This window comes from Anomaloglossus baeobatrachus, chromosome 5 (assembly GCF_048569485.1).
Source record: "Anomaloglossus baeobatrachus isolate aAnoBae1 chromosome 5, aAnoBae1.hap1, whole genome shotgun sequence".
NCBI lineage: Eukaryota > Metazoa > Chordata > Amphibia > Anura > Aromobatidae > Anomaloglossus > Anomaloglossus baeobatrachus.
In genome coordinates, this window is record NC_134357.1 from 31705061 (window position 1) to 31732998 (window position 27938).

The following is a 27938-nucleotide window of genomic DNA, read 5'->3' on the forward strand; positions in this document are numbered from 1 at the left end:
AGATGATGCTTCCATGAGACACTCAGATAATTGAAGATCTGCCTCTTGAATGTGTCTTCATTAAATGTTGCATTTATATGGATTGACTCCTGGATTTGTACGAGGTTCTAAAAGGAAAAATACTGTTTCTCTTGCAGGTCTGACACCTCCTGCAACCCCTCCGCATCAGCTCTGGAAGTCTGCGGCTACTGGGCCCGTTGCTGGCAAGCCCAGGTCTTTGCATGTCCAGGAGAAGAGCTATTCACCTGTGAAAACTGCAAAACTCATCGAGCCAAAGCCATTACCACAAAGCCGCCTGAAACTGCGCAGTGTTGGCTCTTCACCCTCTGTAGCCGTGCCTCCTGTCCACGTGGCCTCTGGTGACCACGATTACTGCATCTTCTCAAGCCAGCAGGAAGGGAACAAGGCCGCCACCACCACCGCCACCACCGCTGCGTCACCTGCTGCGTGTGAAGAAGGCTCCCGCTGGAACGTGAAGCATCATCCAAATATCACCATAAAGCCCATAGTGCAATTCAACAAGCGGCAGCAGATCAAAGCTTGCCCAAAGCAGCCTGCTCCAAGCGCACCTTCAGTAGTCTCCAACCAAAGCACCACCTGTGGCCCCATCAAACCAATTGCACCCTGTGGTAGCATACAGAAAGCTAGCACAGACCCCCTGGACCACAGGACTAATGTTATGGCTGAGTCGGCCGTTGCCAGTGCGCCAGCTTCAGTATTAATGTCTCCGGACTCGTCTCCTTGTCGTAGTGAAACCGGAGCGAGTAGAACTGATGTGAAAAGAGGAAACGTCTCATCCCGGAGGGCTCTGCGCTGCTATAGGAAATACCAGGGGTCCCCCAGTCCCCAAAAATCTTGGAGAGGCAGGTCTAGTAGTAGTCGTTCAGACTCCATGTCCTCCTCCTGCTCCTGCTCTTGCTCATCCTCATCCTCAAGATCTCGGTCAGGATCGCCTGCTTCAAAGAGGAGGAGAACGTAAGTTCCTATTCTGCTTTATTCTTATATTGATTGGACGCCTTTTTATTCTTAATTGCATCCATTATTAGCTGTAAAGCATTTTTGCCGAAGTGTTTTATTAAAGGGAATCGGTCACCAGATTTTGGCCTTCTAAACTAAAACTAGCACCTTAAGCAGCTCCTGTGCTTCATTCTATAAAGGTATGTTACCCCCCCCCCCATAGACCTCACAAATAGCCTTACAAAATCTCCCGCCATGTATGTAAATCGTGCGGTCCGATGGGCGTCCAAATCTGCTTCTCCTGTCCCTTCTTTTGCCCTCTTCCCGTGCTGATTGATGTGGATAACACCTCGGACGCCATCCACGTTGGCAAAATCTCGCACCTGCGCAGGCGCACTTCACTCTGCCCTATTGCCGTCACAGCTGAAAACCTCAGTGCGCCTGCGTGAACTGGCGAGTTCTCTGCGCAGGAGCGAGATTTTGCCTCGCGATGTGGATGATGTCACCCGCTTCAGCCACATCGCCAGGCAAAATCTTGCGCATGCGCAGAGAACTCACTAGTTCGCGCAGGCGCACCTAGGTTTTCATCCATGTCAATCGGCATGGGAGAACGGGGAAAGGAGGCGCAGAAAAGGACGCCCATTGGACAATTTACATATAGGGCAGGATATTTTATATAGGTATTTTTTTAGGGGGTCAAGGGCTAACGTGCACCTTCATGGAATGCAACAAAGGGGCTGCTTAAGGTGGTAGTTTTAAAAGGCCAAAATTTGGTGACTGGTTCCCTTTAAGTGTTTTCAAACATTGACTTGTGCATCCTCTAAGCTCATTCTAATGTCAAATACTGGACAACTATTGTCTCTCGTCACCGGAGTTATTTTCTTGGCTTATTTATGACCACATCAAAGTTCATCAGGTCATAAATGAGCTTAGAGGATGGCCCAGTAGAAGAGAGATAAGTCACAGATGGAGTTGGTGCTGATAGACCAGGCTGTGCGAATCATCTGAATCCAGTTGGGTATTAGAATACTTTCTTCGGCGCTCCATTGGGAGACCCAGACGATTGGGTGTATAGCACTGCCTCCGGAGGCCACACAAAGCATTACACTAAAAAGTGTAAGGCCCCTCCCCTTCTGGCTATACACCCCCAGTGGGATCACTGGCTCACCAGTTTTCTGCTTTGTGCGAAGGAGGTCAGACATCCACGCATAGCTCCACTGTTTAGTCAGCAGTAGCTGCTGACTATGTCGGATGGAAGAAAAGAGGGCCCATATAGGGCCCCCAGCATGCTCCCTTCTTACCCCACTTGTGGTTTGTAAGGTTGAGGTACCCATTGCGGGTACGGAGGCTGGAGCCCACATGCTGCTTTCCTTCCCCATCCCCCTGAGGGGCTCTGTGGAAGTGGGATCTTACCGGCCCCCAAGCCCTGAGGCCGGGCTCCATCCACAGACCCAGTGAACCTGATGGATACGGAGCTGTGTACCGTTCAGGGACAAGGCCCTGCAACTTTCAGGTACTCTGTGTCCCCGTACAGGCGGGCACGCACACACCAGACTTGCTGGGTGTGTTAGTGCGCCGGGGACAGTAGCGCTGTACGCTGGGGTTTGAGTCACAACAGCTTAGCTGTGTGACTTCATGTGCTGGGAACTACCGCGCCGGCCACTCTCGGAGCGGCGGCGCGGCTGGGACTTGTAGTGCGCCGGGGACTTAGCGCCGACCGCGCTTTTACGGCGGCGGCGCTTATAAATTTAGTCCCCGGCTTTTGCGGCCTAGCTCCGCTTCGTTCCCGCCCCCTCCCTGTCAATCAGGGAAGGGGAGAGACGCTGTACGATTACTCAGCGCCGAGGGCTGGAGCCTTATTTACATGCTCCAGCCCTCTCACTTGGCACAGTGGGACGCAGGTTTCCCGCTTTTGGTCTGGCACGCCCAGGGCCCGCCCCCCCCTCCACAGGACGCCGGCAGCCATTCCTGCATGCAGTCTGGCTGGAGGACGGACACAGGCTCTGGGAGACCCAGACTAGGGATTTCTGGCGACCACACACCCGCGTTTAGCGGGCGGTAAGCAGCACTTTAGTGCTGGCCCCACTAGTGCCACAGTGTGTATTGGTGTACGTTTTCCTGTACCAGATATATATATATATATACTGCACTGTACGGTCGCTTCTTGGCTGTATACCCCTATATTGCTCTGAGGAGACAGCAACATGTCATCCACAAAACGCAAGGGTGCCAAGGCACGGGCTGTATACACTGCTTGTACAGCATGTGGGGCTAATCTACCAGCAGGCTCCAACGACTCTCATTGTGTGCAATGTTCAGTCCCAGTGGCACTTCGTCAGCCAGAGCCTATGGTGGTGGTAGCCCAGGCTGAGACGCCTGTGAACCCTGCCCCGGTGACGGGGACAGAATTTGCAGTCTTTGCTGATAAAATGTCTGTGACTATGACAAAAATCCTGGAGACCTTGCAGTCCAGGCCAGTTGCTCAGACCATGGACACTGCTGTGCCTATGTTCCCCGGTCCCCCTCAGTTGGAACTAATCCGTACTTCAAGGGGGTCCCAGGCTTCACAGGCTGAGGGCTCTGACTCCGATGACAGTCCCAGGCCGCCTAAGCGAGCTCGCTGGGAGAGACCCTCCACGTCATCACGCGGATCAGGGTCTCAGCGAGAAGGGTCTCTATATGATGAGACAGAGGTGGGTGATCAGGATTCTAGTCCTGACACCGCACTCAATTTGGATACGCCAGATGGTGACGCCATGGTAAATGACCTTATAGCGGCCATCAATAGGCTGTTGGATATTTCTCCCCCAGCCCCCTCAGCAGAGGAGGCAGCTGCCCAGCAGGAGAAATTCCATTTCCTGTATCCCAAGCGTAAATTGAGCACTTTTCTGGACCACTCTGACTTCAGAGAATCCATCCAGAAACACAATACTTATCCGGACAAGCGTTTTTCCAAACGTCTTAAGGATACACGTTATCCCTTTCCCCCTGATGTGGTCAAACGCTGGACCCAGTGTCCAAAAGTGGACCCTCCAATATCCAGGCTTGCAGCTAGATCCATAGTTGCAGTGGAGGATGGGGCTTCACTTAAAGATGCCAATGACAGACAGATGGACCTTTGGTTGAAATCTGTCTATGAAGCTATTGGCGCGTCGTTTGCTCCAGCATTCGCGGCCGTGTGGGCGCTCCAAGCTATTTCAGCTGGTTTGGCACAAGTGGACTCTTTCATACGTCCAGCAGTGCCGCAAGTGGCGTCCTTAACTACGCAAATGACTGCGTTTGCGACCTACGCTATTAATGCGGTACTGGACTCTACGAGCCGTACCGCAATGGCATCCGCCAACTCTGTAGTTTTGCGCAGAGCCTTGTGGTTAAAAGAATGGAAAGCAGATTCTGCTTCTAAAAAATGTTTAACCAGCTTGCCGTTATCTGGAGACAGACTGTTTGGTGAGCAATTGGCGGAAATCATTAAACAGTCCAAAGGTAAGGACTCTTCCTTACCCCAGCCCAGATCAAGCAAACCTCAACAGAGGAAGTGGCAGTCAAAGTTTCGGTCCTTTCGAGGCTCGGGCAAGCCCCAATTCTCCTCGTCCAAAGGGACTCAGAAAGAGCAAAGGAGCTCTGATTCCTGGCGGGCTCACTCACGCCCCAAGAAAGCAACCGGAGGTACCGCTTCCAAGGCGGCTGCCTCATGACTTTCGGCCCCCTCCCTCCGCATCCTCGGTCGGTGGCAGGCTCTCCCGCTTTTGCGACATTTGGCTGCCACAGGTCAAAGACCGGTGGGTAACAGACATTTTGTCTCACGGGTACAGGATAGAGTTCAGTTCTCGTCCTCCGCCTCGGTTCTTCAGAACTTCCCCACATCCCGACCGAGCAGATGCCCTTCTGCAGGCGGTGAATTCTCTAAGAGCAGAAGGAGTGGTGGTCCCTGTTCCTCTTCAGGAACAAGGACAAGGTTTTTACTCCAATCTCTTTGTGGTGCCAAAAAAGGACGGCTCATTCCGTCCTGTTCTGGACCTAAAACTGCTCAACAAGCATGTGAACGCCAGGCTGTTCCGGATGGAATCCCTCCGCTCAGTCATTGCCTCAATGTCTCAAGGAGATTTCCTAGCATCAATAGACATCAAAGATGCTTATCTCCACGTGCCGATTGCTACAGAGCACCAACGCTTTCTACGCTTCGTGATAGGAGACGACCATCTTCAGTTCGTAGCTCTGCCATTTGGTCTGGCGACAGCCCCACGGGTGTTCACCAAGGTCATGGCGGCAGTGGTAGCAGTCTTGCACTCTCAGGGACACTCTGTGATCCCTTACTTGGACGATCTACTTGTCAAGGCACCCTCTCAGGAGGCATGCCAACTCAGCCTGAATGTTGCACTGGAGACTCTCCAGACGTTCGGGTGGATCATCAACTTCTCAAAGTCAAATCTGTCACCGACCCAATCGCTAACGTATCTTGGCATGGAGTTTCATACTCTCTCAGCGATAGTGAAGCTTCCGCTGGACAAGCAGAGGTCACTACAGACTGGGGTGCAGGCTCTCCTTCAAAGTCAGTCGCACTCCTTAAGACGCCTCATGCACTTCCTCGGGAAGATGGTGGCGGCAATGGAGGCGGTTCCGTTTGCGCAGTTTCATCTGCGCCCACTTCAATGGGACATTCTCCGCCAATGGGACGGGAAGTCAACATCCCTGGACAGGAAAGTCTCCCTTTCCCAGACGGCCAAAGACTCTCTGCAGTGGTGGCTTCTTCCCACCTCATTATCACAGGGAAGATCCTTCCTACCACCGTCCTGGGCGGTGGTCACGACAGACGCGAGTCTGTCAGGGTGGGGAGCAGTTTTTCTCCACCACAGGGCTCAGGGTACGTGGACTCAGCAGGAGTCCTCCCTTCAGATCAATGTTCTGGAGATCAGAGCAGTGTATCTTGCCCTACTAGCCTTCCAGCAGTGGCTGGAAGGAAAGCAGATCCGAATTCAGTCGGACAACTCCACAGCGGTGGCATACATCAACCACCAAGGGGGGACACGCAGTCGGCAAGCCTTCCAGGAAGTCCGGCGGATTCTGGTGTGGGTGGAAGCCACGGCCTCCACCATATCCGCAGTTCACATCCCCGGCGTAGAAAACTGGGAAGCAGACTTCCTCAGTCGCCAGGGCATGGACGCAGGGGAATGGTCCCTTCACCCGGACGTGTTTCAGGAAATCTGTCGCCGCTGGGGAAGGCCGGACGTCGACCTAATGGCGTCCCGGCACAACAACAAGGTCCCAACCTTCATGGCACGGTCTCGCGATCACAGAGCTCTGGCGGCAGACGCCTTAGTGCAAGATTGGTCGCAGTTCCGGCTCCCTTATGTGTTTCCACCTCTGGCACTCTTGCCCAGGGTGCTACGCAAGATCAGATCCGACTGCAGCCGCGTCATACTCGTCGCTCCAGACTGGCCAAGGAGGGCGTGGTATCCGGATCTGTGGCGTCTCACGGTCGGCCAACCGTGGGCACTCCCAGACCGACCAGACTTACTGTCCCAAGGGCCGTTTTTCCATCGGAATTCCGCGGCCCTGAACCTGACTGTGTGGCCATTGAGTCCTGGATCCTAGCGTCTTCAGGATTATCCCAAGGGGTCGTTGCCACCATGAGACAGGCTAGGAAGCCCACGTCCGCTAAGATCTACCACAGAACGTGGAGGATATTCTTATCCTGGTGCTCTGCTCAGGGAGTGTCTCCCTGGCCATTTGCCTTGCCTACCTTTCTTTCTTTCCTGCAATCTGGGTTAGAAAAAGGTTTGTCGCTCGGCTCCCTTAAGGGGCAAGTCTCGGCGCTATCCGTCTTTTTTCAGAAGCGTCTAGCACGACTCTCTAAGGTGCGCACGTTCCTGCAGGGGGTTTGTCATATCGTACCCCCGTACAAGCGACCGTTAGATCCATGGGACCTGAACAGGGTGCTAGTTGCCCTCCAGAAGCCGCCCTTCGAGCCTCTGAGGGAGGTTTCACTTTCTAGACTGTCACAGAAAGTGGCTTTTCTGGTAGCGATCACATCTCTTCGGAGAGTGTCTGAGCTAGCAGCGCTGTCATCCAAGGCTCCCTTCCTGGTCTTCCACCAGGACAAGGTAGTGCTGCGCCCCATTCAGGAGTTTCTCCCGAAGGTGGTATCCTCTTTTCTTCAGCGCTCTATTGGGAGACCCAGACGATTGGGGTATAGCTACTGCCCTCTGGAGGCCACACAAAGCACTACATTAAAAGTGCAAGGCCCCTCCCCCTCTGGCTATACCCCCCCGTGGTATCACGGGTTCTCCAGTTTTAGCTTTGTGTGCGAAGGAGGTCAGACATTCCATGCATAGCTCCACAGATTTTAGTCAGCAGTAGCTGCTGACTATGTCGGATGGAAGAAAAGAGGACACATATAGTGTTCCCAGCATGCTCCCTTCTCACCCCTGGATGGTGTTGTAAGGTTGAGGTACCTATTGCTGGTACAGGGCTGGAGCCTGACATGCTGTTTTCCTTCCACATCCCCTTGTAGGGCTCTGTGGAAGTGGGATCCTGCCGGCCTCTCAGCTCTGATGCCGGGCTCCATCCACAGACCCATTAGAACCTGATGGATTCGGAGCAGGAGTACGATCAGGGACAGGGCCCTGCATCTTACAGGTACTCTGTGTCCCCGGCAGGCACAGACACACTCCGGGCTGGCTGGGTGTTATAGTGCGCCGGGGACCGCAACGTGGAGTTGGTGTCCCTACAGATTACTGGGGGATTGTTTGTGTTTGGGAACGCAGCGCCGACCCCCTCTGGACCGGGCGGCGCTGCTGTGACTTGTGGTGCGCCGGGGATCCGCCGTCCGCGCTTTTACGGCGGCGGCGGTTATAACTTTAGTCCCCGGCTTTTTGGGCCTAGGACGCCGGCAGCTCCGTTTCGTTCCCGCCCCCACCCTGTCATTCAGGGTAGGGGAGAGACGCTGTTCGCAAGCAGCGACGAGGGCTGGAGCCTGATTTACATGCTCCAGCCCTCTCACTTGGCACAGAGGGAAGCAGGCTTCCCGCTCTTGGCCAGGAACGCCCAGGGCCCGCCCCCCTTCCTCTCTCGAGACGCCGGCAGCCATTACATGCATGCCTGGCTGGAGGAAGGACGCAAGGCTCTGGGAGACCTGGACTAGGGGCTATCTGGCGACCACACACCCGCTTTTTAAGCGGGCGGTAAGCGATTTTTCTGTGCTGGTCCCTCTAGTGCCTCACTGTGTATCAGTGTACTGGATACAGTTATATAGATATTGTATTTCTTGCACTGTGAGGTGCGCTTCTGGCTGCATATCCCAGATCGCTCTGTGGAAGCAGCAACATGTCATCCTCAAAACGCAAGGCGGCCAAGGCAAAAAGGGCTGTGTATACTGCGTGTGCTGCATGTGGGGCTAATCTACCAGCAGGCTCTGATGACCCCCATTGTGTGCAATGCTCCGACCCGGTGCTGCTTCGCCAGCCGGAGTCAGGAGAGGTAGCGACCCAGGCTGAGACGCTTGTAAGTTCTGCCCCGGTGACAGGGACGGACTTTGCAGTTTTTGCAGATAATATGTCTGTATCTATGGCAAAAATCCTTGAGACCTTGCAATCTATGCATGGGGCTCAGTCTCTGGGCACGGCGAGGCCTCTGTCCTCAGGTCCCCCTTACTTGGAATGTATCCAGCCCACAGGGGGGTCCCCGGCTTCACAGGCCGAGGATTATGACTCAGATGATGGCCCCAGCCACCCTAAGCGAGCTCGCTGGGAAAGACCCTCGACGTCTTCACACTGCTCAGGGTCTCAGCGCAATCAGTCTCCCTGTGATGTGTCTGATGAGAGTGATCAGGAATCCACTCCTGGAACCCCTCTCAACCTGGATACCCCGGATGGGGATGCCATGGTAGACGACCTTATCTCAGCCATCAATAGGCTGTTGGATATTTCTCCCCCAGCCCCTTCAGCAGAAGAGGCGGCTGCGGAGCAGGAAAAGTTTCGTTTCCTTTATCCCAAGCGTAAATTGAGTGCTTTGTTAGATCACTCTGACTTCAGAGAATCAATCCAGAAGCACGACGCTCACCCAGAAAGGCGTTTCTCTAAACGATCTAAAGATACGCGTTTCCCTTTCCCCCCTGAGGTGGTCAAGCGCTGGACACAGTGTCCAAAGGTAGACCCCCCGATTTCCAAACTTGCAGCTAGATCCATAGTTGCAGTGGAGGATGGCGCTTCACTTAAAGATGCCAATGACAGACAGATGGACCTTTGGTTAAAATCTGTCTATGAAGCTATAGGCGCGTCGTTTGCTCCGGCATTCGCAGCCGTATGGGCACTCCAGGCTATTTCAGCTGGCTTAGCAAAAGTGGATGCTATCATGCATCCAGCAGTGCCGCAAGTGGCGCACCTTACCACGCAGATGTCGGCGTTTGCGTCTTACGCTATCAATGCGGTCCTAGAATCTACCAGTCGCACCTCAATGGCGTCCGCCAATTCGGTAGTTTTGCGCAGAGCCTTGTGGTTAAAGGACTGGAAAGCAGATGCTGGTTCCAAAAAATGTTTAACCAGTTTGCCTTTGTCTAGAGAGAGACTGTTTGGCGAGCCATTGGCTGACATCATTAAGCAGTCCAAGGGTAAAGACTCCTCTTTACCACAACCCAGAACACCCAAACCTCAGCAGAAAAAGTGGCAGCAGAGGTTTCAGTCCTTTCGAGGTTCGGGCAAGACACCATTTACCTCGTCCAAAGGGACTCAGAGGACGCAAAGAAACTCAGATTCGTGGCGGACTCACACACGCCCCAAGAAAGCAAATGGAGGTACCGCTTCCAAAGCGGCTACCTCATGACTTCCAGCCCCCCCCCTCCGCATCGCCGGTCGGGGGCAGGCTCTCCCGCTTTTCCGGCATTTGGATGTCACAGGTCAAAGACCGGTGGGTGACGGACATTTTGTCTCGCGGGTACAGAATCGAGTTCAATTCTCGTCCTCCAGCTCGGTTCTTCAGAACCTCCCCACGTCCAGACCGAGCAGATGCTCTGCTGCAGGCGGTGGATTCCCTAAAAGCGGAAGGAGTGGTTATCCCAGTCCCTCCTCAGGAACAAGGGCAAGGGTTTTACTCCAATCTCTTTGTGGTTCCAAAAAAGGACGGCTCGTTCCGTCCTGTTCTGGACCTAAAACGGCTCAACAAACATGTGCACGCCAGGAGGTTCCGGATGGAAACCCTCCGCTCTGTCATTGCCTCAATGTCCAGAGGAGACTTCCTTGCCTCAATAGACATCAAAGATGCTTATCTCCACGTGCCAATTGCTACAGAACATCAACGTTTTCTACGTTTTGTGATAGGAGACGACCATTTTCAGTTCGTAGCTCTTCCATTTGGTCTGGCGACAGCCCCACGGGTCTTCACCAAGGTCATGGCGGCGGTGGTAGCAGTCTTGCACTCTCAGGGACACTCGGTGATTCCTTACCTAGACGACTTATTGGTCAAAGCTCCCTCTCGGGAGGCATGCCAACTCAGCCTGAATGCTACGCTGGAGACTCTACAGTCTTTCGGATGGATCATCAACTTTCCAAAGTCGATCCTATCACCGACTCAGTCACTAACGTATCTTGGCATGGAGTTTCATACTCTAGCAGCGATAGTGAAGCTTCCGCTGGACAAGCAGCGGTCACTACAGACAGGGGTGCAATCTCTCCTGCAGGGCCAGTTGCATCCCTTGCGGCGCCTCATGCATTTCCTAGGGAAGATGGTGGCAGCCATGGAAGCAGTTCCCTTTGCGCAGTTTCATCTGCGCCCACTTCAATGGGACATTCTCCGCCAATGGGACGGGAAGTCAACGTCCCTGGACAGGAAAGTCCCGCTTTCCCAGACGGCCAAAGACTCTCTACAATGGTGGCTCCTTCCCACATCATTGTCTCAGGGAAGATCCTTCCTGCCCCCATCCTGGGCAGTAGTCACGACAGATGCGAGTCTGTCAGGGTGGGGAGCAGTATTTCTCCACCACAGGGCTCAGGGGACGTGGACTCCGCAGGAGTCCACCCTTCAGATCAATGTTCTGGAGATCAGAGCAGTGTATCTTGCTCTACTGGCCTTCCAACAGTGGCTGGAAGGAAAGCAGATCCGAATCCAATCGGACAACTCCACAGCGGTGGCATACATCAACCACCAAGGAGGGACGCGCAGTCGGCAAGCCTTCCAAGAAGTCCGGCGCATTCTAATGTGGGTGGAGGACAGAGCATCCACCATATCCGCGGTTCACATCCCAGGCGTAGAAAACTGGGAAGCAGACTTCCTCAGTCGCCAGGGCATGGACGCAGGGGAATGGTCCCTTCACCCGGACGTGTTTCAGGAAATCTGTCGCCGCTGGGGAGTGCCGGACGTCGACCTAATGGCATCCCGGCACAACAACAAGGTCCCGGCATTCATGGCGAGGTCGCGCGATCAAAGAGCTCTGGCGGCAGACGCCTTGGTTCAAGATTGGTCGCAGTTTCAGCTCCCATACGTGTTTCCGCCTCTGGCGCTCTTGCCCAGAGTGCTACGCAAGATCAGATCCGAGTGCAGCCGCGTCATACTCGTCGCTCCAGACTGGCCGAGGAGGTCGTGGTATCCGGATCTGTGGCATCTCACGATCGGTCGACCGTGGTCACTGCCAGACCGACCAGACTTACTGTCCCAAGGGCCGTTTTTCCATCAGAATTCTGCGGCCCTGAACCTGACTGTGTGGCCATTGAGTCCTGGATCCTAGCATCTGCTGGATTATCTCAGGGAGTCATTGCCACAATGAGACAAGCTAGAAAGTCGAATTCGGCTAAGATCTACCACAGAACGTGGAAGATTTTCTTGTCCTGGTGCTCTGCTCAGGGAGTGTCTCCCTGGCCATTTGCATTGCCCAAGTTTCTTTCCTTCCTGCAATCGGGGTTAGAAAAGGGCTTGTCGCTCAGCTCCCTTAAAGGGCAAGTTTCGGCACTATCCGTGTTTTTTCAGAAGCGTCTAGCACGTCTTCCTAAGGTGCGCACGTTCCTGCAGGGGGTCTGTCATATTGTGCCCCCGTACAAGCGACCGTTAGATCCATGGGATCTGAACAGGGTACTAGTTGCTCTCCAGAAGCCGCCCTTCGAGCCTCTGAAGGAAGTTTCCTTTTCTCGGCTGTCGCAGAAAGTGGCGTTTCTTGTTGCAATCACATCGCTTCGGCGAGTGTCTGAGCTGGCAGCTCTGTCATCTAAGGCTCCCTTCCTGGTGTTCCACCAGGACAAGGTTGTGCTGCGCCCCATTCCGGAGTTTCTCCCTAAGGTCGTATCCTCTTTTCATCTTAATCAGGATATTTCCTTGCCTTCTTTTTGCCCTCATCCGGTTCACCGGTATGAAAAGGCCTTACGTTTGCTAGATCTGGTGAGAGCACTCAGAATCTACATTTCCCGCACGGCGCCCATACGCCGTGCCGATGCACTTTTCGTCCTTGTCGCTGGTCCGCGCAAGGGGTTGCAGGCTTCTAAAGCCACCCTGGCTCGATGGATCAAAGAACCAATTCTAGAGGCCTACCGTTCTGCGGGGCTTCCGGTTCCTTCAGGGCTAAAAGCCCACTCCACCAGAGCCGTGGGTGCGTCCTGGGCATTACGACACCAGGCTACGGCTCAACAGGTGTGCCAGGCAGCTACCTGGTCCAGTCTGCACACTTTCACCAAGCATTATCAGGTGCATACCTATGCTTCGGCGGATGCCAGCTTAGGTAGAAGAGTCCTGCAGGCGGCAGTGACACCCCCGTAGGGGAGGGCTGTTTTGCAGCTCTAACATGAGGTATTTATTTACCCACCCAGGGACAGCTTTTGGACGTCCCAATCGTCTGGGTCTCCCAATAGAGCGCTGAAGAAGGGAATTTTGTTACTTACCGTAAATTCCTTTTCTTCTAGCTCTTATTGGGAGACCCAGCACCCGCCCTGTTGTCCTTCGGGATGTTTTTTTGTTGTTTGCGGGTACACATGTTGTTCATGTTGAACGGTTTTTCAGTTCTCCGATGTTATTCGGAGTTAATTTGTTTAAACCAGTTATTGGCTTCCTCCTTCTTGCTTTGGCACTAAAACTGGAGAACCCGTGATACCACGGGGGGGTATAGCCAGAGGGGGAGGGGCCTTGCACTTTTAATGTAGTGCTTTGTGTGGCCTCCAGAGGGCAGTAGCTATACCCCAATCGTCTGGGTCTCCCAATAAGAGCTAGAAGAAAAGGAATTTACGGTAAGTAACAAAATTCCCTTCTTCATCTTAATCAGGATATCTCTTTGCCTTCTTTTTGTCCTCATGCAGTTCATCGGTATGATAAGGATTTACATTTGTTAGATCTGGTGCGAGCACTCAGAATCTACATTTCCCGCACGGCGCCCCTGCGCCGTTCGGATGCACTCTTTGTCCTTGTCGCTGGTAAGCGCAAGGGGTCGCAGGCTTCTAAGGCCACCCTGGCTCGATGGATCAAAGAACCAATTCTTGAGGCCTACCGTTCTGCTGGGCTTCCGGTTCCATCAGGGCTGAAGGCCCATTCTACCAGAGCCGTGGGTGCGTCCTGGGCATTGCGTCACCAGGCTACGGCTCAACAGGTGTGCCAGGCAGCTACCTGGTCGAGTCTGCACACTTTCACCAAACATTATCAGGTGCATACCTATGCTTCGGCGGACGCCAGCCTAGGTAGAAGAGTCCTGCAGGCGGCAGTTGCCTCCCCGTAGGGGAGGGCTGTCTTCGCAGCTCTAACATGAGGTATTCTTTACCCACCCAGGGACAGCTTTTGGACGTCCCAATCGTCTGGGTCTCCCAATGGAGCGCCGAAGAAGAAGGGAATTTTGTTACTTACCGTAAATTCCTTTTCTTCTAGCTCCTATTGGGAGACCCAGCACCCGCCCTGTTGTCCTTCGGGATTTTTGGTTGTTTTTCGGGTACACATGTTGTTCATGTTGAACGGTTTTCAGTTCTCCGACGTTACTTCGGAGTGAATTTGTTTAAACCAGTTCTTGGCTTTCCTCCTTCTTGCTCTTGCACTAAAACTGGTGAGCCAGTGATCCCACTGGGGGTGTATAGCCAGAAGGGGAGGGGCCTTACACTTTTTAGTGTAATGCTTTGTGTGGCCTCCGGAGGCAGTGCTATACACCCAATCGTCTGGGTCTCCCAATAGGAGCTAGAAGAAAAGGAATTTACGGTAAGTAACAAAATTCCCTTCTTCGTTGTATAAGATGCACCCTATTATTATTATTATTATTATTATTATTATTATTATTATTATTATTATTATTATTATTATTATTATTATGCCATCGATTCCATGGCACTGCCATCAATTCCATGGCACTTTACATGTGAAAGTGGTATACATAATAGGGACAAGTACAATAATCCTAAACAATACAAGGCACAGACTGGTACAGGAGGATAGAGGACCCTGCCCGCGAGGGCTCACAGTCTACAGGAGGAGAGAGGACCCTGCCCGCGAGGGCTCAGTCTACAGGAGGAGAGAGGACCCTGCCCGCGAGGGCTCAGTCTACAGGAGGATAGAGGTCCCTGCCCGCGAGGGCTCAGTCTACAGTCTTAAGTCCGCTGCTGGGACAACAATGGGCTGGAGGCGGCGCCTGTGTAGACGAGGTCTTGAGCTGAGAGCTCAATCTGCGCACGCGCCAACTCTAGGCGTCATTATTTGAAGCTTGCACCGCCAATATTTTCAGAATAGCGGCTCCCGCAGCACGCTCCGCAGCTACATTCAGACGCACCCCTCGTTTTCTTCTAATCGAAAAACTTACAGTAACTGGTTTATCAAATTGCAATTTTCAAGAGCTTTCGCCTTGTTCATTGGGAACTTAACTGCTGACTTCCAGGAGAGACTGCCTGCTCGCTCGCTAGAAAGAAAAGTTCTCCGGCATAAAAACAATGAAGGTTTCCATTCACTGACTGCAAGTGGAGATCAGGGACTCTCGTAAAATGAATGAGCAGGATCTGGGACAGCCCCTGTAATGTGTAGGCGTCAGTCTGTGGACACTGGTGCTGTCTGTGCGTGCACCGGACATATGATTTATGTCTTTACGTGACTTTTATGTAAATTATAGGCTTGGAGGGAGCAGAATTTACTACTCTAGTGCAGCAGGTTTCTTTTTTTTTTTTTCTTTTTGTGCCGCTGAGATTCAAGTCGAATGTTTTGACATCCTATCTGCCTGATGATCACATTAAAGCCGCGTGTGCAGCAGAGGTGTCAAAACATAGCGTGACGCCGGGGAAGTGCTGACTGCGCGGGTTAATTGTTAATTTGCTTTGCAAGTCTGTACAGACCGGGGAAGACCGAGGTCTCGGTGGAGACAAGTCCGGCTGTGCAACACAGTGCTGGGCTTCTATCGTTTTTCACTGTATGTTTGATACATTTATTGTCAAAGTGCTCAGATCACCGGTGCTAGCTGCAGAGATATCCGACAGAACAGTCGGGGGGTAAATCGCGTATCCCCTCCACCCCAACCACATGCAAAACCTGCACAGGATGCAGAGCCGCTAAATGTGACCGGATATTGCAGAAGTTACCGGCTGCTACTTTCACTCTTACGCCTGATATAAGGTTGTCACCCATGTGGCTAAATGAAAGGCGCGGTTATATTCGGCCCTTTTATCACCGGATATGAGCAGGGAAACGGGGGCTCATTTTTTTGGGGGGTGGTTCTGCCCACGTCAATGACTTTGATTTGAGCACAACCAAATAACTAAATTTACTGTTTTGCTCTCTTTTCATTGGGATTGAGAAAATTAGTTTTCTTTGTCGCTCTATTGGGAGACCCAGACAATTGGGGTGTATAGGCTATGGCTCCGGAGGCCGCACAAAGTATTACACTCAAAAGTGTTAAGCCCCTCCCCTTCTGCCTATACACCCCCCGTGCTCCCACGGGCTCCTCAGTTTTTTGCTTTGTGCGAAGGAGGTCAGACACGCACAGCACAGCTCCACAGATTAGTCAGCAGCAGCTGCTGACTATGTCGGTTGGAAGAAAAGTGGGCCCATATAGGGCCCCCAGCATGCTCCCTTCTCACCCCACTCTTGTCGGCGGTGTTGTTAAGGTTGAGGTATCCATTGCGGGTACGGAGGCTGGAGCCCACATGCTGCTTTCCTTCCCCATCCCCCTCAGGGCTCTGGGTGAAGTGGGATCCTATCAGTCTCCAGGCACTGAGACCGTGCTTCATCCACAACTCCTGTGGAGCCTGCTGGATAGGAGCCGGGTACCGTTCAGGGACATGGCCCTGCTACGTGAAGGTACTCTGTATCCCTGTGGGGACCGCGCACGGCAACACCTCAGCTTTGCTGGGTGTGCTAGTGCACCGGGGGACCGGGTTAAACTGTGCCATTACACACTCAGCGTCGCTGAGTGTGTTTATATGTAGGGGCTACCGCGCTAACCGCCGCTGCCATGGGAAACTGCGGCGCGGCTGGGACTTGTAGTTCGCCGGGGACTTCGGCGTTGGCCGCGCTTTTACGGCGGCCACGCTTATACTCGAGTCCCCGGCTTGGCTTGCCTAGTTTCCCTTTCTCCCGCCCTCAGCCCTGACAGGCAGGGGAAGGGCGGGACGCTGCACGGAAGAGCAGCACTGAGGGCTGGAGTATGATTTCCATACTCCACCCCCCTCACTGTGCACAGTGTGAGCACCTCGGCTACGCCCACGGCTCCCTCCTCTCGTCAGGACGCCGCAGCCATTTCCTGTCAGCTCCTACGACGCTGCAGAGAGGGACAAACCCTGAGAGACCCAGACACGGTCTCTGGTGGCCTCATAACCGCTTTAGGCGGATGGTAAGCAGCACCTGTGGTGCTAGCCTCATGGTGCTGTAGTGTACTGATACATTATTTGTTTTTAGTATATATTTCTTTGTCGCTCCTAATTGGGAGACCCAGACAATTGGGTGTATAGCTACTGCCTCCGGAGGCCACACAAAGTATTACACTTAAAAGTGTAAGGCCCCTCTCCTTCTGGCTATACACCCCCCCGTGGGATCACGGGCTCCTCAGTTTTATGCTTTGTGCGAAGGAGGTCAGACATGCACGCATAGCTCCACTGTTTAGTCAGCAGCAGCTGCTGACTATGTCGGATGGAAGAAAAGAGGGCCCATACGGGGGCCCCCAGCATGCTCCCTTCTCACCCCACTTGCGGTCGGCGGTGTTTAAGGTTGAGGTACCCATTGCGGGTACGGAGGCTGGAGCCCACATGCTGATTCCTTCCCCATCCCCATTAGGGCTCTGGGTGAAGTGGGACTTGACCGGTCTCCGGGCACGGAGACCGTGCTCCATCCACAGCCCCTGGAGGATCTGCTGGATACGGAGCGGAGTTTCCTCAGGGACAGGACCCTGCTCCATCAAGGTACTCCGTGTCCCCGTGCTTACCGCACGCACACTGCAGCGTTGCTGGGTGTGTTAGTGCGCCGGGGTAAACAGCGCTGCTGCGCTTGTGCCGTTACTCACTACAGCTCTGCTGAGTGAGGAGACTTAGTACGATCGGCTGATCCGGCCGCTGGGGTCAGTGTTTACTGCGTCGCGGCTGGGATTTGTGGGCCGGGGACTTCCGCGCTGGCCGTGCATATATGACGGCCGCGCTAGATTACTACAGTCCCCGGCTTTTGCGGACTAGTTCGTATCGTTCCCGCCCCCAGACCTGCCAGTCAGGAGGAGGGCGGGACGCTGTACAGACCAGCAGCGCTAAGAGCTGGAGTCTGTTTTACATACTCCAGCCCTCACACTAGGCACAGTGGGACGCAGTTTCCCGCACTTTTGTTTGTGACGCCCACGGTCCGCCCCTCTTCACAGGACGCCGGCAGCCATTCCTGCCTGCACGCTGAGCTGCAGAGGGGAGACGGGGAGACCCAGACAAGGGATTCTACGACCTCACACCCGCTTTTCAGCGGGCGGTAAGCAGCCCTCAAGGGCTCTCCCCCACTTGTGCCATAGTGTACTTTGTATTTTGTGCTGGCAATACTTTACACTGTACGGTCGCTGGTGATTTTCTGCTATATACCCTCCTTAGATTTCTCAAGGAGACAACAGCATGTCGTCCGCAAAAAGCAAAAATGCCAAGGCACGGACTTTATATGCTGCTTGTACCGCATGTGGGGCTACTCTACCGGCAGGTTCCACTGACCCCCATTGTGTGCAGTGCTCGGCCCCTGTGGCAATTGCTCAGCCGGGGCCTCTGCTAGAGGTGACCCAGGGAGAACCACCTGTGAATGCTGTCCAGGTGACAGGGACGGAGTTTGCAGCTTTTGCTGACAGATTGTCTATGACTATGTCTAAAATTCTTGAAACATTGCAGTCTAGACCAGTAACTCAGACCATGGGCACTGTTGGTACATTGCCCCCTGGTCCCCCTCAGCTGGAACACTTCCTAGCTCCGGGGGTGTCACATGCACCCCAGGGTGACGGCTCTGACTCGGACGACAGTCCCAGACAACCTAAGCGGGCTCGCTATGAGCGACCCTCAACTTCATCACACTGGTCAGGGTCCCAGCGGGACGACTCTCTGTGTGATGAGGCGGATGTAACTGATCAGGATTCTGATACTGGGGCCGCTCTCAATCTAGATACCCCGGATGGTGACGCCATAGTGAATGATCTTATAGCGTCCATCAATAAGATGTTAGATATTTCTCCACCAGCTCCTCCTGCGGAGGAGGCAGCTTCACAGCAGGAGAAATTCCATTTCAGGTATCCCAAGCGTAAATTAAGCACTTTTCTGGACCACTCTGACTTTAGAGACGCAATCCAGAAACACCACGCTTATCCAGATAAGCGTTTCTCCAAACTGCTTAAAGATACGCGCTATCCTTTTCCCCCTGACGTGGTCAAGGGCTGGACACAGTGTCCCAAGGTGGACCCTCCAATCTCCAGGCTTGCAGCCAGATCTCTAGTTGCAGTGGAAGAGGGGGCGGCACTTAAAGATGCCACTGACAGACAGATGGAGCTCTGGTTAAAATCCATCTATGAAGCTATTGGAGCGTCGTTGGCGCCAGCATTCGCAGCCGTATGGGCACTCCAAGCTATTTCAGCTGGCCTTACACAGGTCGACACGGTCACACGTACATCTGCTCCGCAGGTGGCACAATTGACCTCTCAAATGTCTGCATTCGCGTCTTGCGCGTTTAATGCTGTCCTAGACTCTACGAGCCGTACGGCGGTGGCGTCAGCCAACTCCGTGGTTTTACGCAGAGCCCTGTGGTTGAGAGAATGGAAGGCAGATTCTTCTTCCAAGAAGTGCTTAACCAGTTTGCCTTTTTCTCGTGACCGATTGTTTGGTGAGCGTTTGGATGAAATCATTAAACACTCCAAGGGTAAGGATTCAGCCTTACCGCAAGCCAGACAAAACAAACCCCAACAGAGGAGGGGACAGTCTGGTTTTCGGTCCTTTCGAGGCTCAGGCAGGTCCCAATTCTACTCGTCCAAAAGGACTCAAAAGGATCAGAGGAGCTCAGATTCTTGGCGGACTCAATCACGCCCAAAAAAGCCAGCCGGAAGAACCGTTACCAAGACGGCTTCCTCATGACTTTCAGTCTCCTCTCTCCGCATCCTCGGTCGGTGGCAGGCTCTCCCGCTTTGGCGACATTTGGCTGTCACAGGTCAAAGACCGTTGGGTGAGAGACATTCTGTCTCACGGGTACAGGATAGAGTTCAGCTCTCGTCCTCCAACTCGTTTCTTCAGAACTTCTCCACCGCCCGACCGGGCCGATGCTCTGCTGCAGGCGGTGGCCGCTCTAAAGGCGGAAGGAGTGGTGACTTCCGTTCCTCTTCAGGAACAAGGCCACGGTTTTTACTCCAATTTGTTTGTGGTGCCAAAGAAAGACTGGTCGTTCCGTCCCGTCCTGGATCTAAAGCTGCTCAACAAACACGTAAAAACCAGGAGGTTCCGGATGGAATCTCTCCGCTCCGTTATCGCCTCAATGTCTCAAGGAGATTTCCTAGCATCAATAGACATCAAGGATGCTTATCTCCACGTGCCGATTGCACCAGAGCATCAGCGTTTTTCTACGCTTCGTTATAGGAAGCGAACACCTGCAGTTCGTAGCTCTACCTTTCGGGCTGGCGACAGCCCCTCGGGTCTTCACCAAGGTCATGGCAGCAGTAGTAGCAGTCCTGCACTCGCAAGGTCACTCTGTGATCCCGTATTTAGACGATCTACTTATCAAGGCACCCTCTCAAGAGGCATGCCAACACAGCCTGAGCGTGGCACTGAAGACTCTCCAGAGTTTCGGGTGGATCATCAACTTTTCAAAGTCAAATCTAACCCCGACCCAATCACTAATATATCTTGGCATGGAGTTTCATACTCTCTCAGCGATAGTGAAACTTCCACTGGACAAACAGTGCTCGCTACAGACAGGGGTGCAATCTCTCCTGCAGGGCCAGTCGCACCCCTTGAGGCGCCTCATGCACTTCCTAGGGAAGATGGTAGCAGCAATGGAAGCAGTTCCTTTTGCGCAGTTTCATCTGCGTCCATTACAATGGGACATTCTCCGCCAATGGGACGGGAAGTCGACGTCCCTCGACAGGGAGGTCTCCCTCTCTCAGGCAGCCAAGGAATCTCTCCGGTGGTGGCTTCTTCCCACCTCATTGTCAAAAGGAAAGTCGTTCCTACCCCCATCCTGGGCGGTGGTCACGACAGATGCGAGTCTATCAGGGTGGGGAGCAGTGTTTCTCCACCACAGGGCTCAAGGTACGTGGACTCGGAAAGAGTCCACCCTTCAGATCAATGTTCTGGAAATCAGAGCAGTCTATCTTGCCCTACAAGCCTTCCAACAGTGGCTGGAAGGCAAGCAGATCCGAATTCAGTCGGACAACTCCACAGCGGTGGCATACATCAACCACCAAGGGGGAACACGCAGTCGGCAAGCCTTCCAGGAAGTCCGGCGGATTCTGACGTGGGTGGAAGACACGGCATCCACCATATCCGCAGTCCACATCCCAGGCGTAGAAAACTGGGAAGCAGACTTTCTCAGTCGCCAGGGCATGGACGCAGGGGAATGGTCCCTTCACCCGGACGTGTTTCAGGAGATCTGTCGCCGCTGGGGGATGCCGGACGTCGACCTGATGGCGTCACGGCACAACAACAAAGTCCCGGTTTTCATGGCACGGTCTCACGATCACCGAGCTCTGGCGGCAGACGCCTTAGTTCAAGTTTGGTCGCAGTTCCGGCTACCGTATGTGTTCCCACCTCTGGCATTGTTGCCCAGAGTGCTCCGCAAAATCAGGTCCGACTGCCGCCGCGCCATTTTCGTCGCTCCAGACTGGCCAAGGAGGTCTTGGTACCCGGATCTGTGGCACCTCACGGTAGGCCATCCGTGGGCACTACCAGACCGTCCAGACTTGCTGTCTCAAGGGCCGTTTTTCCATCTGAATTCTGCGGCCCTGAACCTGACTGTGTGGCCATTGAGTCCTGGATCCTAGCGGCCTCAGGTTTATCTCATGAAGTGGTTGCCACCATGAGACAGGCTAGGAAGCCATCCTCCGCCAAGATCTACCACAGGACGTGGAGGATATTCCTATCTTGGTGCTCTGCTCAGGGAGTTTCTCCCTGGCCTTTTGCATTGCCTACTTTTCTTTCCTTCCTGCAGTCTGGGTTGGAAAAAGGTTTGTCGCTTGGCTCCCTTAAAGGTCAAGTCTCCGCGCTATCCGTATTTTTTCAGAAACGCCTGGCGCGACTTCCTCAGGTACGCACGTTCCTGCAAGGGGTTTGTCATATCGTCCCCCCTTACAAGCGGCCGTTGGAGCCCTGGGACCTGAACAAGTTTCTAATTGCTCTCCAGAAGCCGCCTTTCGAGCCTATGAAGGAGGTTTCCCTTTCTCGTCTTTCACAGAAAGTGGCCTTTCTAGTGGCGGTCACGTCTCTTCGGAGAGTGTCCGAGCTGGCGGCGTTATCATGCAGATCTCCATTCCTGGTGTTTCACCAGGACAAGGTAGTTCTGCGTCCAATTCCAGAATTTCTTCCCAAGGTGGTATCTTCCTTTCATCTCAATCAAGATATCACTTTACCGTCTTTGTGTCCGCATCCAGTTCACCAATTTGAAAAGGGTTTGCATTTATTGGATCTGGTGAGAGCACTCAGGATCTACATTTCCCGCACGGCGTCTCTGCGCCGCTCGGATGCACTCTTTGTCCTTGTCGCTGGTCAGCGTAAAGGGTCGCAAGCTTCCAAATCCACCCTTGCGCGGTGGATCAAGGAACCAATTCTTCTGGTCTATGACTAAGGGCCACAATGGCCAGAAACGCGTAAGACGCTTTCTTTTTAAAGAAAAAATTTTTTGGATGTCATTCTGATGATTGGTGTTTTAACAATTTTTCAATAAAATGAATTTTTAATTCACATCTATCTCGGACGTGTTGCTGGATCAGGAAAGGAATTTCCACTACTTGCAACCAATTCTTCACACCTACCGTTCGGCTGGGCTTCCGATTCCATCAGGGCTGAAGGCCCATTCTACCAGAGCCGTGGGTGCGTCCTGGGCATTACGGCACCAGGCTACGGATCAGCAGGTGTGCCAGGCGGCTACCTGGTCGAGTCTGCACACTTTTACCAAGCATTATCAGGTGCATACCTACGCTTCGGCGGATGCCGGCCTAGGTAGACAAGTCCTTCAGGCGGCGGTGGCTCACCTGTAGGAAAGGGCTGTTTGACGGCCCTATCACGAGGTATTCTTTTACCCACCCAGGGACTGCTTTTGGACGTCCCAATTGTCTGGGTCTCCCAATTAGGAGCGACAAAGAAGGGAATTTTGTTTACTTACCGTAAATTCCTTTTCTTCTAGCTCCAATTGGGAGACCCAGCACCCGCCCTGTTTTCTTAGGAAGTTTGTTTTTTTTTCGGGTGCACATGTTGTTCATGTTGAACAGTTCAGTTCTCCGAGGCTGTTTCTCGGGTTGAATTTGTATTTAAAACAGTTATTGGCTTTCCTCCTTCTTGCTTTTGCACTAAAACTGAGGAGCCCGTGATCCCACGGGGGGGGTGTATAGCCAGAAGGGGAGGGGCCTTACACTTTTAAGTGTAATACTTTGTGTGGCCTCCGGAGGCAGTAGCTATACACCCAATTGTCTGGGTCTCCCAATTGGAGCTAGAAGAAAAGGAATTTACGGTAAGTAAACAAAATTCCCTTCTTTACACTGTATGAGCACAGTTCATTCTGGCTATATACCCTAGTGTGTTACTCAGGGAAAACAATAGCATGGCGCCCACAAAAGGCAGGGGTGCCAAAAACACAGGCTTATTATGCTGCCTGCGGCGCTTGTACGACCCAGCTGCCGGCAGGTTCCATTGACCCTCATTGTGTGCATGTTCGGCCCCGGTGACACTTCTTTAGCCAGGGCCTCTGCTAAGAGGGGCCCAGGGGGAGCCACCTGTTGACACTGTCCTAGTGACGGGGACGGAGTTTGCAAAACTCTCTGAGACTATGGCTAAGATACTAGAAGCCTTGCAGTCCAGGCCGGTGTCTCAGCAAAGGGACTCTGTTGAATCATTGTTCCCTGGCCCCCCTCAGTTGGACCAACAATGTCCTCCCGGGGTATCTCATACATCCCAGGCTGAGGGTTCTGACTTAAACCCCAGCCCCAGACCGACTAAGCGGGCTCGCTTAGAATTTCCCTCGACATCATATTGTTCAGGGTCTCAGCGGGGGGAATCTCTGGTTGATAATGCGGAGACAGCTGATCAGGATTCTGATCCTGAGGGCGCTCTCAATCTTAATACTCCAGACGGGGACGCCATACTGAACGTTCTTATTGCGTCCATCGATCAAATGCTGGATATTTCTCCCTCAGCTCCTCCGGCGGAGGAGTCAGCTTCTCTTACACCGAGTATGTTTCTAGACCACTCTGATTTCAGAGAGGCAGTCCAGAATCATCATGCTTGTCCAGATAAGCGTTTTTTCTAAGCGCATTAAGGATACACGTTATCCTTTTCCCCCTGACGTGGTTAAAGGTTGGACTCAGTGTCCCAAAGTGGATCCTCCAATCTCCAGACTGGCGGCTAGATCCATACTTGCAGTGGACGAGGGGGCCTCGCTCAAGGATGCCACTGACAGGCAGATGGAGCTCTGGTTGAAATCCATCTATGAAGCTATCGGAGCCTCTTTTGCCCCAGCATTCACAGCTGTATGGGCGCTACAAGCTATCTCAGCAGGTCAAGCACAAATTGAAGCAGCCACATGCACGGCCGCGCCACAAGTGGCATCCATTACCACCCAGACCTCGGCAATTGCGTCTTACGCTATTATTGCTGTCCTGGACTCTGCGAGCCGTACGGCGGTCGCGGCCGCCAATTCGGTGGTACTCCGCAGGGCCTTGTGGCTACGGGAATGGAAGGCAGATTCTGCTTCCAAAAAGCGCTTAACCAGTTTGCCAATTTCTGGCGACAGGCTGTTTGGCGAGCGTCTGGATGAAATCATCAAACAATCCAAGGGAAAGGATACATCCTTACCCCAGTCCAAACAAAACATACCCCAACGGAGGAGAGGGCAGTCGAGGTTTCGGTCCTTTCAGGGCGCGGGCAGGTCCCAATTCTCCTCGTCCAAAAGGTCTCAGAAAGTACAAAGGAACTCTGATGCATGGCGGTCTAAGTCACGTCCTTAAAAGGCCACCGGAGGCGCCGCTAACAAAGCGGCTTCCTCATGACTTTCGACCTCCTCTAGTAGCATCCTCGGTCGGTGGCAGGCTTTCCCGCTTTTGCGACACCTGGCTGCCACAAATAAAAGACCGCTGGGTGAGAGACATTCTATCTCACGGTTACAAGATAGAGTTCACCTCTCGTCCCCCGACTCGATTCTTCAGGTCATCCCCGCCTCACTAGCGAGCCGAGGCTCTTCTGCAGGCGCTGGGCACTCTGAAGGCGGAAGGAGTGGTGGTCCCTGTTCCTCTTCAGCAACTGAGCCACGGTTTTTACTCCAACTTGTTTGTGGTCCCAAAGGAGGACAGGTCTTTCCGCCCGGTCCTGGACCTGAAACTGCTCAACAAACATGTAAAAACCAGACGGTTCAGGATGGAATCCCCCCGCTCCGTCATCGCCTCAATGTCCCAAGGAGATTTCCTTGCGTCGATCGATATCAAAGATGCTTATCTCCACGTACCGATTGCTCCAGAGCACCAGCGCTTCTTGCGCTTCGCCATAGGAAATGAACACCTGCAGTTCGTGGCACTGCCGTTCGGCCTGGCAACAGCCCCACGGGTTTTTACCAAGGTTATGGCTACTGTAGTAGCGGTCCTCCACTCTCAGGGTCACTCGGTGATCCCGTACTTGGATACTGATCAAGGCACCCTCTCTAGAGGCATGCCAACGCAGCCTCGACGCTTCCCTGGAGACTCTCCAGGGTGTCGGGTGGATCATCAATTTTACAAAGTCAAATCTGACACCGGCCCAATCGCTGACATATCTTGGCATGGAGTTTCATACCCTCTCAGCGATAGTGAAGCTTCCGCTGATCAAGCAGTAGTCACTACAGAAAGGGGTACAATCTCTCCTTCAAGGCCAGTCACACCCCTGGAGGCGCCTCATGCACTTCCTGGGGAAGATGGTGGCAGCAATGGAGGCAGTCCCTTTCGCGCAGTTTCACCTGCGTCCTCTTCAATGGGACATCCTACGCAAATGGGACAGGAAGCCGACGTCCCTCGACAGGACCGTCTCCCTCTCTCAGGCGACCAAAGCTTCCCTTCGGTGGTGGCTCCTTCCCACTTCATTATCGAAGGGGATATCTTTCCTACCCCCATCCTGGGAAGTAGTCACGACAGACGCGAGTCTGTCAGGGTGGGGAGCGGTTTTTCTCCACCACAGGGCTCAGGGTACGTGGACCCAGCAAGAGTCCTCGCTTCAGATCAACGTTCTGGACATACGGGCAGTGTATCTTGCCCAGAAAGCGTTCCAGCAGTGGCTGGAGGGCAAGCAGATCCGAATTCAGTCGGACAATTCCACAGCGGTGGCATACTTCAACCACCAAGGCGACACACGCAGCCGGCAAGCCTTCCTGGAAGTCCGGCGGATTTTGATGTGGGTGGAAGCCACGGCATCCACCATATCCGCAGTTCACATCCCAGGCGTGGAAAACTGGGAAGTAGATTATTTCAGTTGCCAGGGCATGGACGCAGGGGAATGGTCCCTTCACCCGGACGTGTTTCAGGAGATCTGTTGCTGCTGGGGGGTGCCGGACGTCGACCTCATGGCGTCCCGGCACAACAACAAGGTACCAATGTTCATGGCACGGTCTAAAGATCCCAGAGCTCTGGCGGCAGACGCCTTAGTTCAGGATTGGTCGCAGTTTCAGCTCCCTTATGTGTTTCCTCCGCTGGCACTGTTGCCCAGAGTGTTACGCAAGATCAGGACCGACTGCCGCCGCGCCATCCTCGTCGCTCCAGACTGGCCAAGGTGGTCGTGGTACCCGGATCTGTGGCATCTCACGGTCGGCCGACCGTGGACACTACCAGACCAAACAGACTTGCTATCTCGAGGGCCGTTTTTTCCATCTGAATTCTGCGGCCCTCAACCTGACTGTGTGGCCATTGAGTCCTGGACCCTAGCGTCTTCAGGGTTATCTCAAGACGTCTTTGCCACTATGAGACAGGCTAGGAAACCAACGTCTGCCAAGATCTACCACAGGACGTGAAAAATTTTCCTGTCGTGGTGCTCTGCTCAGGGTTTTTTCTCCCTGGCCTTTTGCCTTGCCCACTTTTCTGTCCTTCTTTCAATCTGGACTGGAAAAGGGTTTGTCGCTCGGCTCCCTTAAGGAACAAGTCTCAGCGCTCTCTGTGTTTTTCCAGAAGCGCCTAGCCAGGCTTCCACAGGTACGCACGTTCCTGCAGGGTGTTTGTCACATCATTCCACCTTACAAGAGGCTGTTAGAACCCTGGGATCTAAACAGGGTTCTGATGGTTCTTCAGAAACCACCATTCGAGCCAATGAGAGATATTTCCCTCTCACAACTTTCGCAGAAAGTGGTTTTTTCTAGTAGCAGTCACTTCTCTTCGGAGAGTGTCTGAGCTAGCAGCATTGTCGTGCAAAGCCCCTTTCCTGGTGTTTCACCAGGACAAGGTGGTTCTACGTCCGGTTCCGGATTTTCTCCCTAAGGTGGTATCCTCCTTTCATCTCAATCAGGATATCTCCTTACCTTCTTTTTATCCTCATCCAGTTCACCAATGTGAAAAGGATTTGCACTTGTTAGATTTGGTGAGAGCACTCAGACTCTACATTTCTCGTACGGCGCCCTTGCGCCGCTCGGATGCACTCTTTGTCCTTGTCGCTGGCCAGCGTAAAGGGTCACAGGTTTCCAAATCAACCCTGGCTCGGTGGATCAAGGAGCCAATTATCGAAGCTTACCGTTCGGCTGGGCTTCCGGTTCCATCAGGGCTGAGGGCCCATTCTACCAGAGCCGTGGGCGCGTCCTGGGCTTTGAGGCACCAGGCTACGGCTCAGCAGGTGTGTCAGGCGGCTACCTGGTCGAGCCTGCACACTTTCACGAAACACTATCAGGTGCATACCTATGCTTCGGCAGATGCCAGCCTAGGTAGGCAAGTCCTTCAGGCGGCGGTTGCCCACCTGTAGGAAAGGGCCGTTTTACGGCTCTCTTACGAGGTATTATTTTACCCACCCAGGGACTGCTTTTGGACGTCCCAATTGTCTGGGTCTCCCAATAGAGCGACAAAGAAGGGAATTTTGTTTACTTACCGTAAATTCCTTTTCTTCTAGCTCTAATTGGGAGACCCAGCACCCGCCCCTGTTTTTTTGTGTACACATGTTGTTCATGTTGAATGGTTTCAGTTCTCCGATATTCCATCGGATTGAAGTTACTTTAAACCAGTTTATAATTCTTTTTCCTCCTTCTTGCTTTTGCACCAAAACTGAGGAGCCCGTGGGAGCACGGGGGGTGTATAGGCAGAAGGGGAGGGGCTTAACACTTTTTTGAGTGTAATACTTTGTGCGGCCTCCGGAGGCATAGCCTATACACCCCAATTGTCTGGGTCTCCCAATGGAGCGACAAAGAAATAAGCCTGTGCCTTGGCA

At 53.3% G+C, this 27938-nt stretch overlaps 1 protein-coding gene across 1 annotated transcript in view; it reads left to right on the forward strand.

The window, feature by feature from the left end:
* Nucleotides 1-27938, forward strand: part of PPRC1 (PPARG related coactivator 1) — a 71758-nt gene that overhangs the window by 24257 nt on the left and 19563 nt on the right. Inside the window, exon 9 of the mRNA XM_075351598.1 lies at nucleotides 138-975. Coding sequence (XP_075207713.1) covers nucleotides 138-975 — 838 coding nt within the window. The remainder of the gene's footprint in view (nucleotides 1-137; nucleotides 976-27938) is intronic.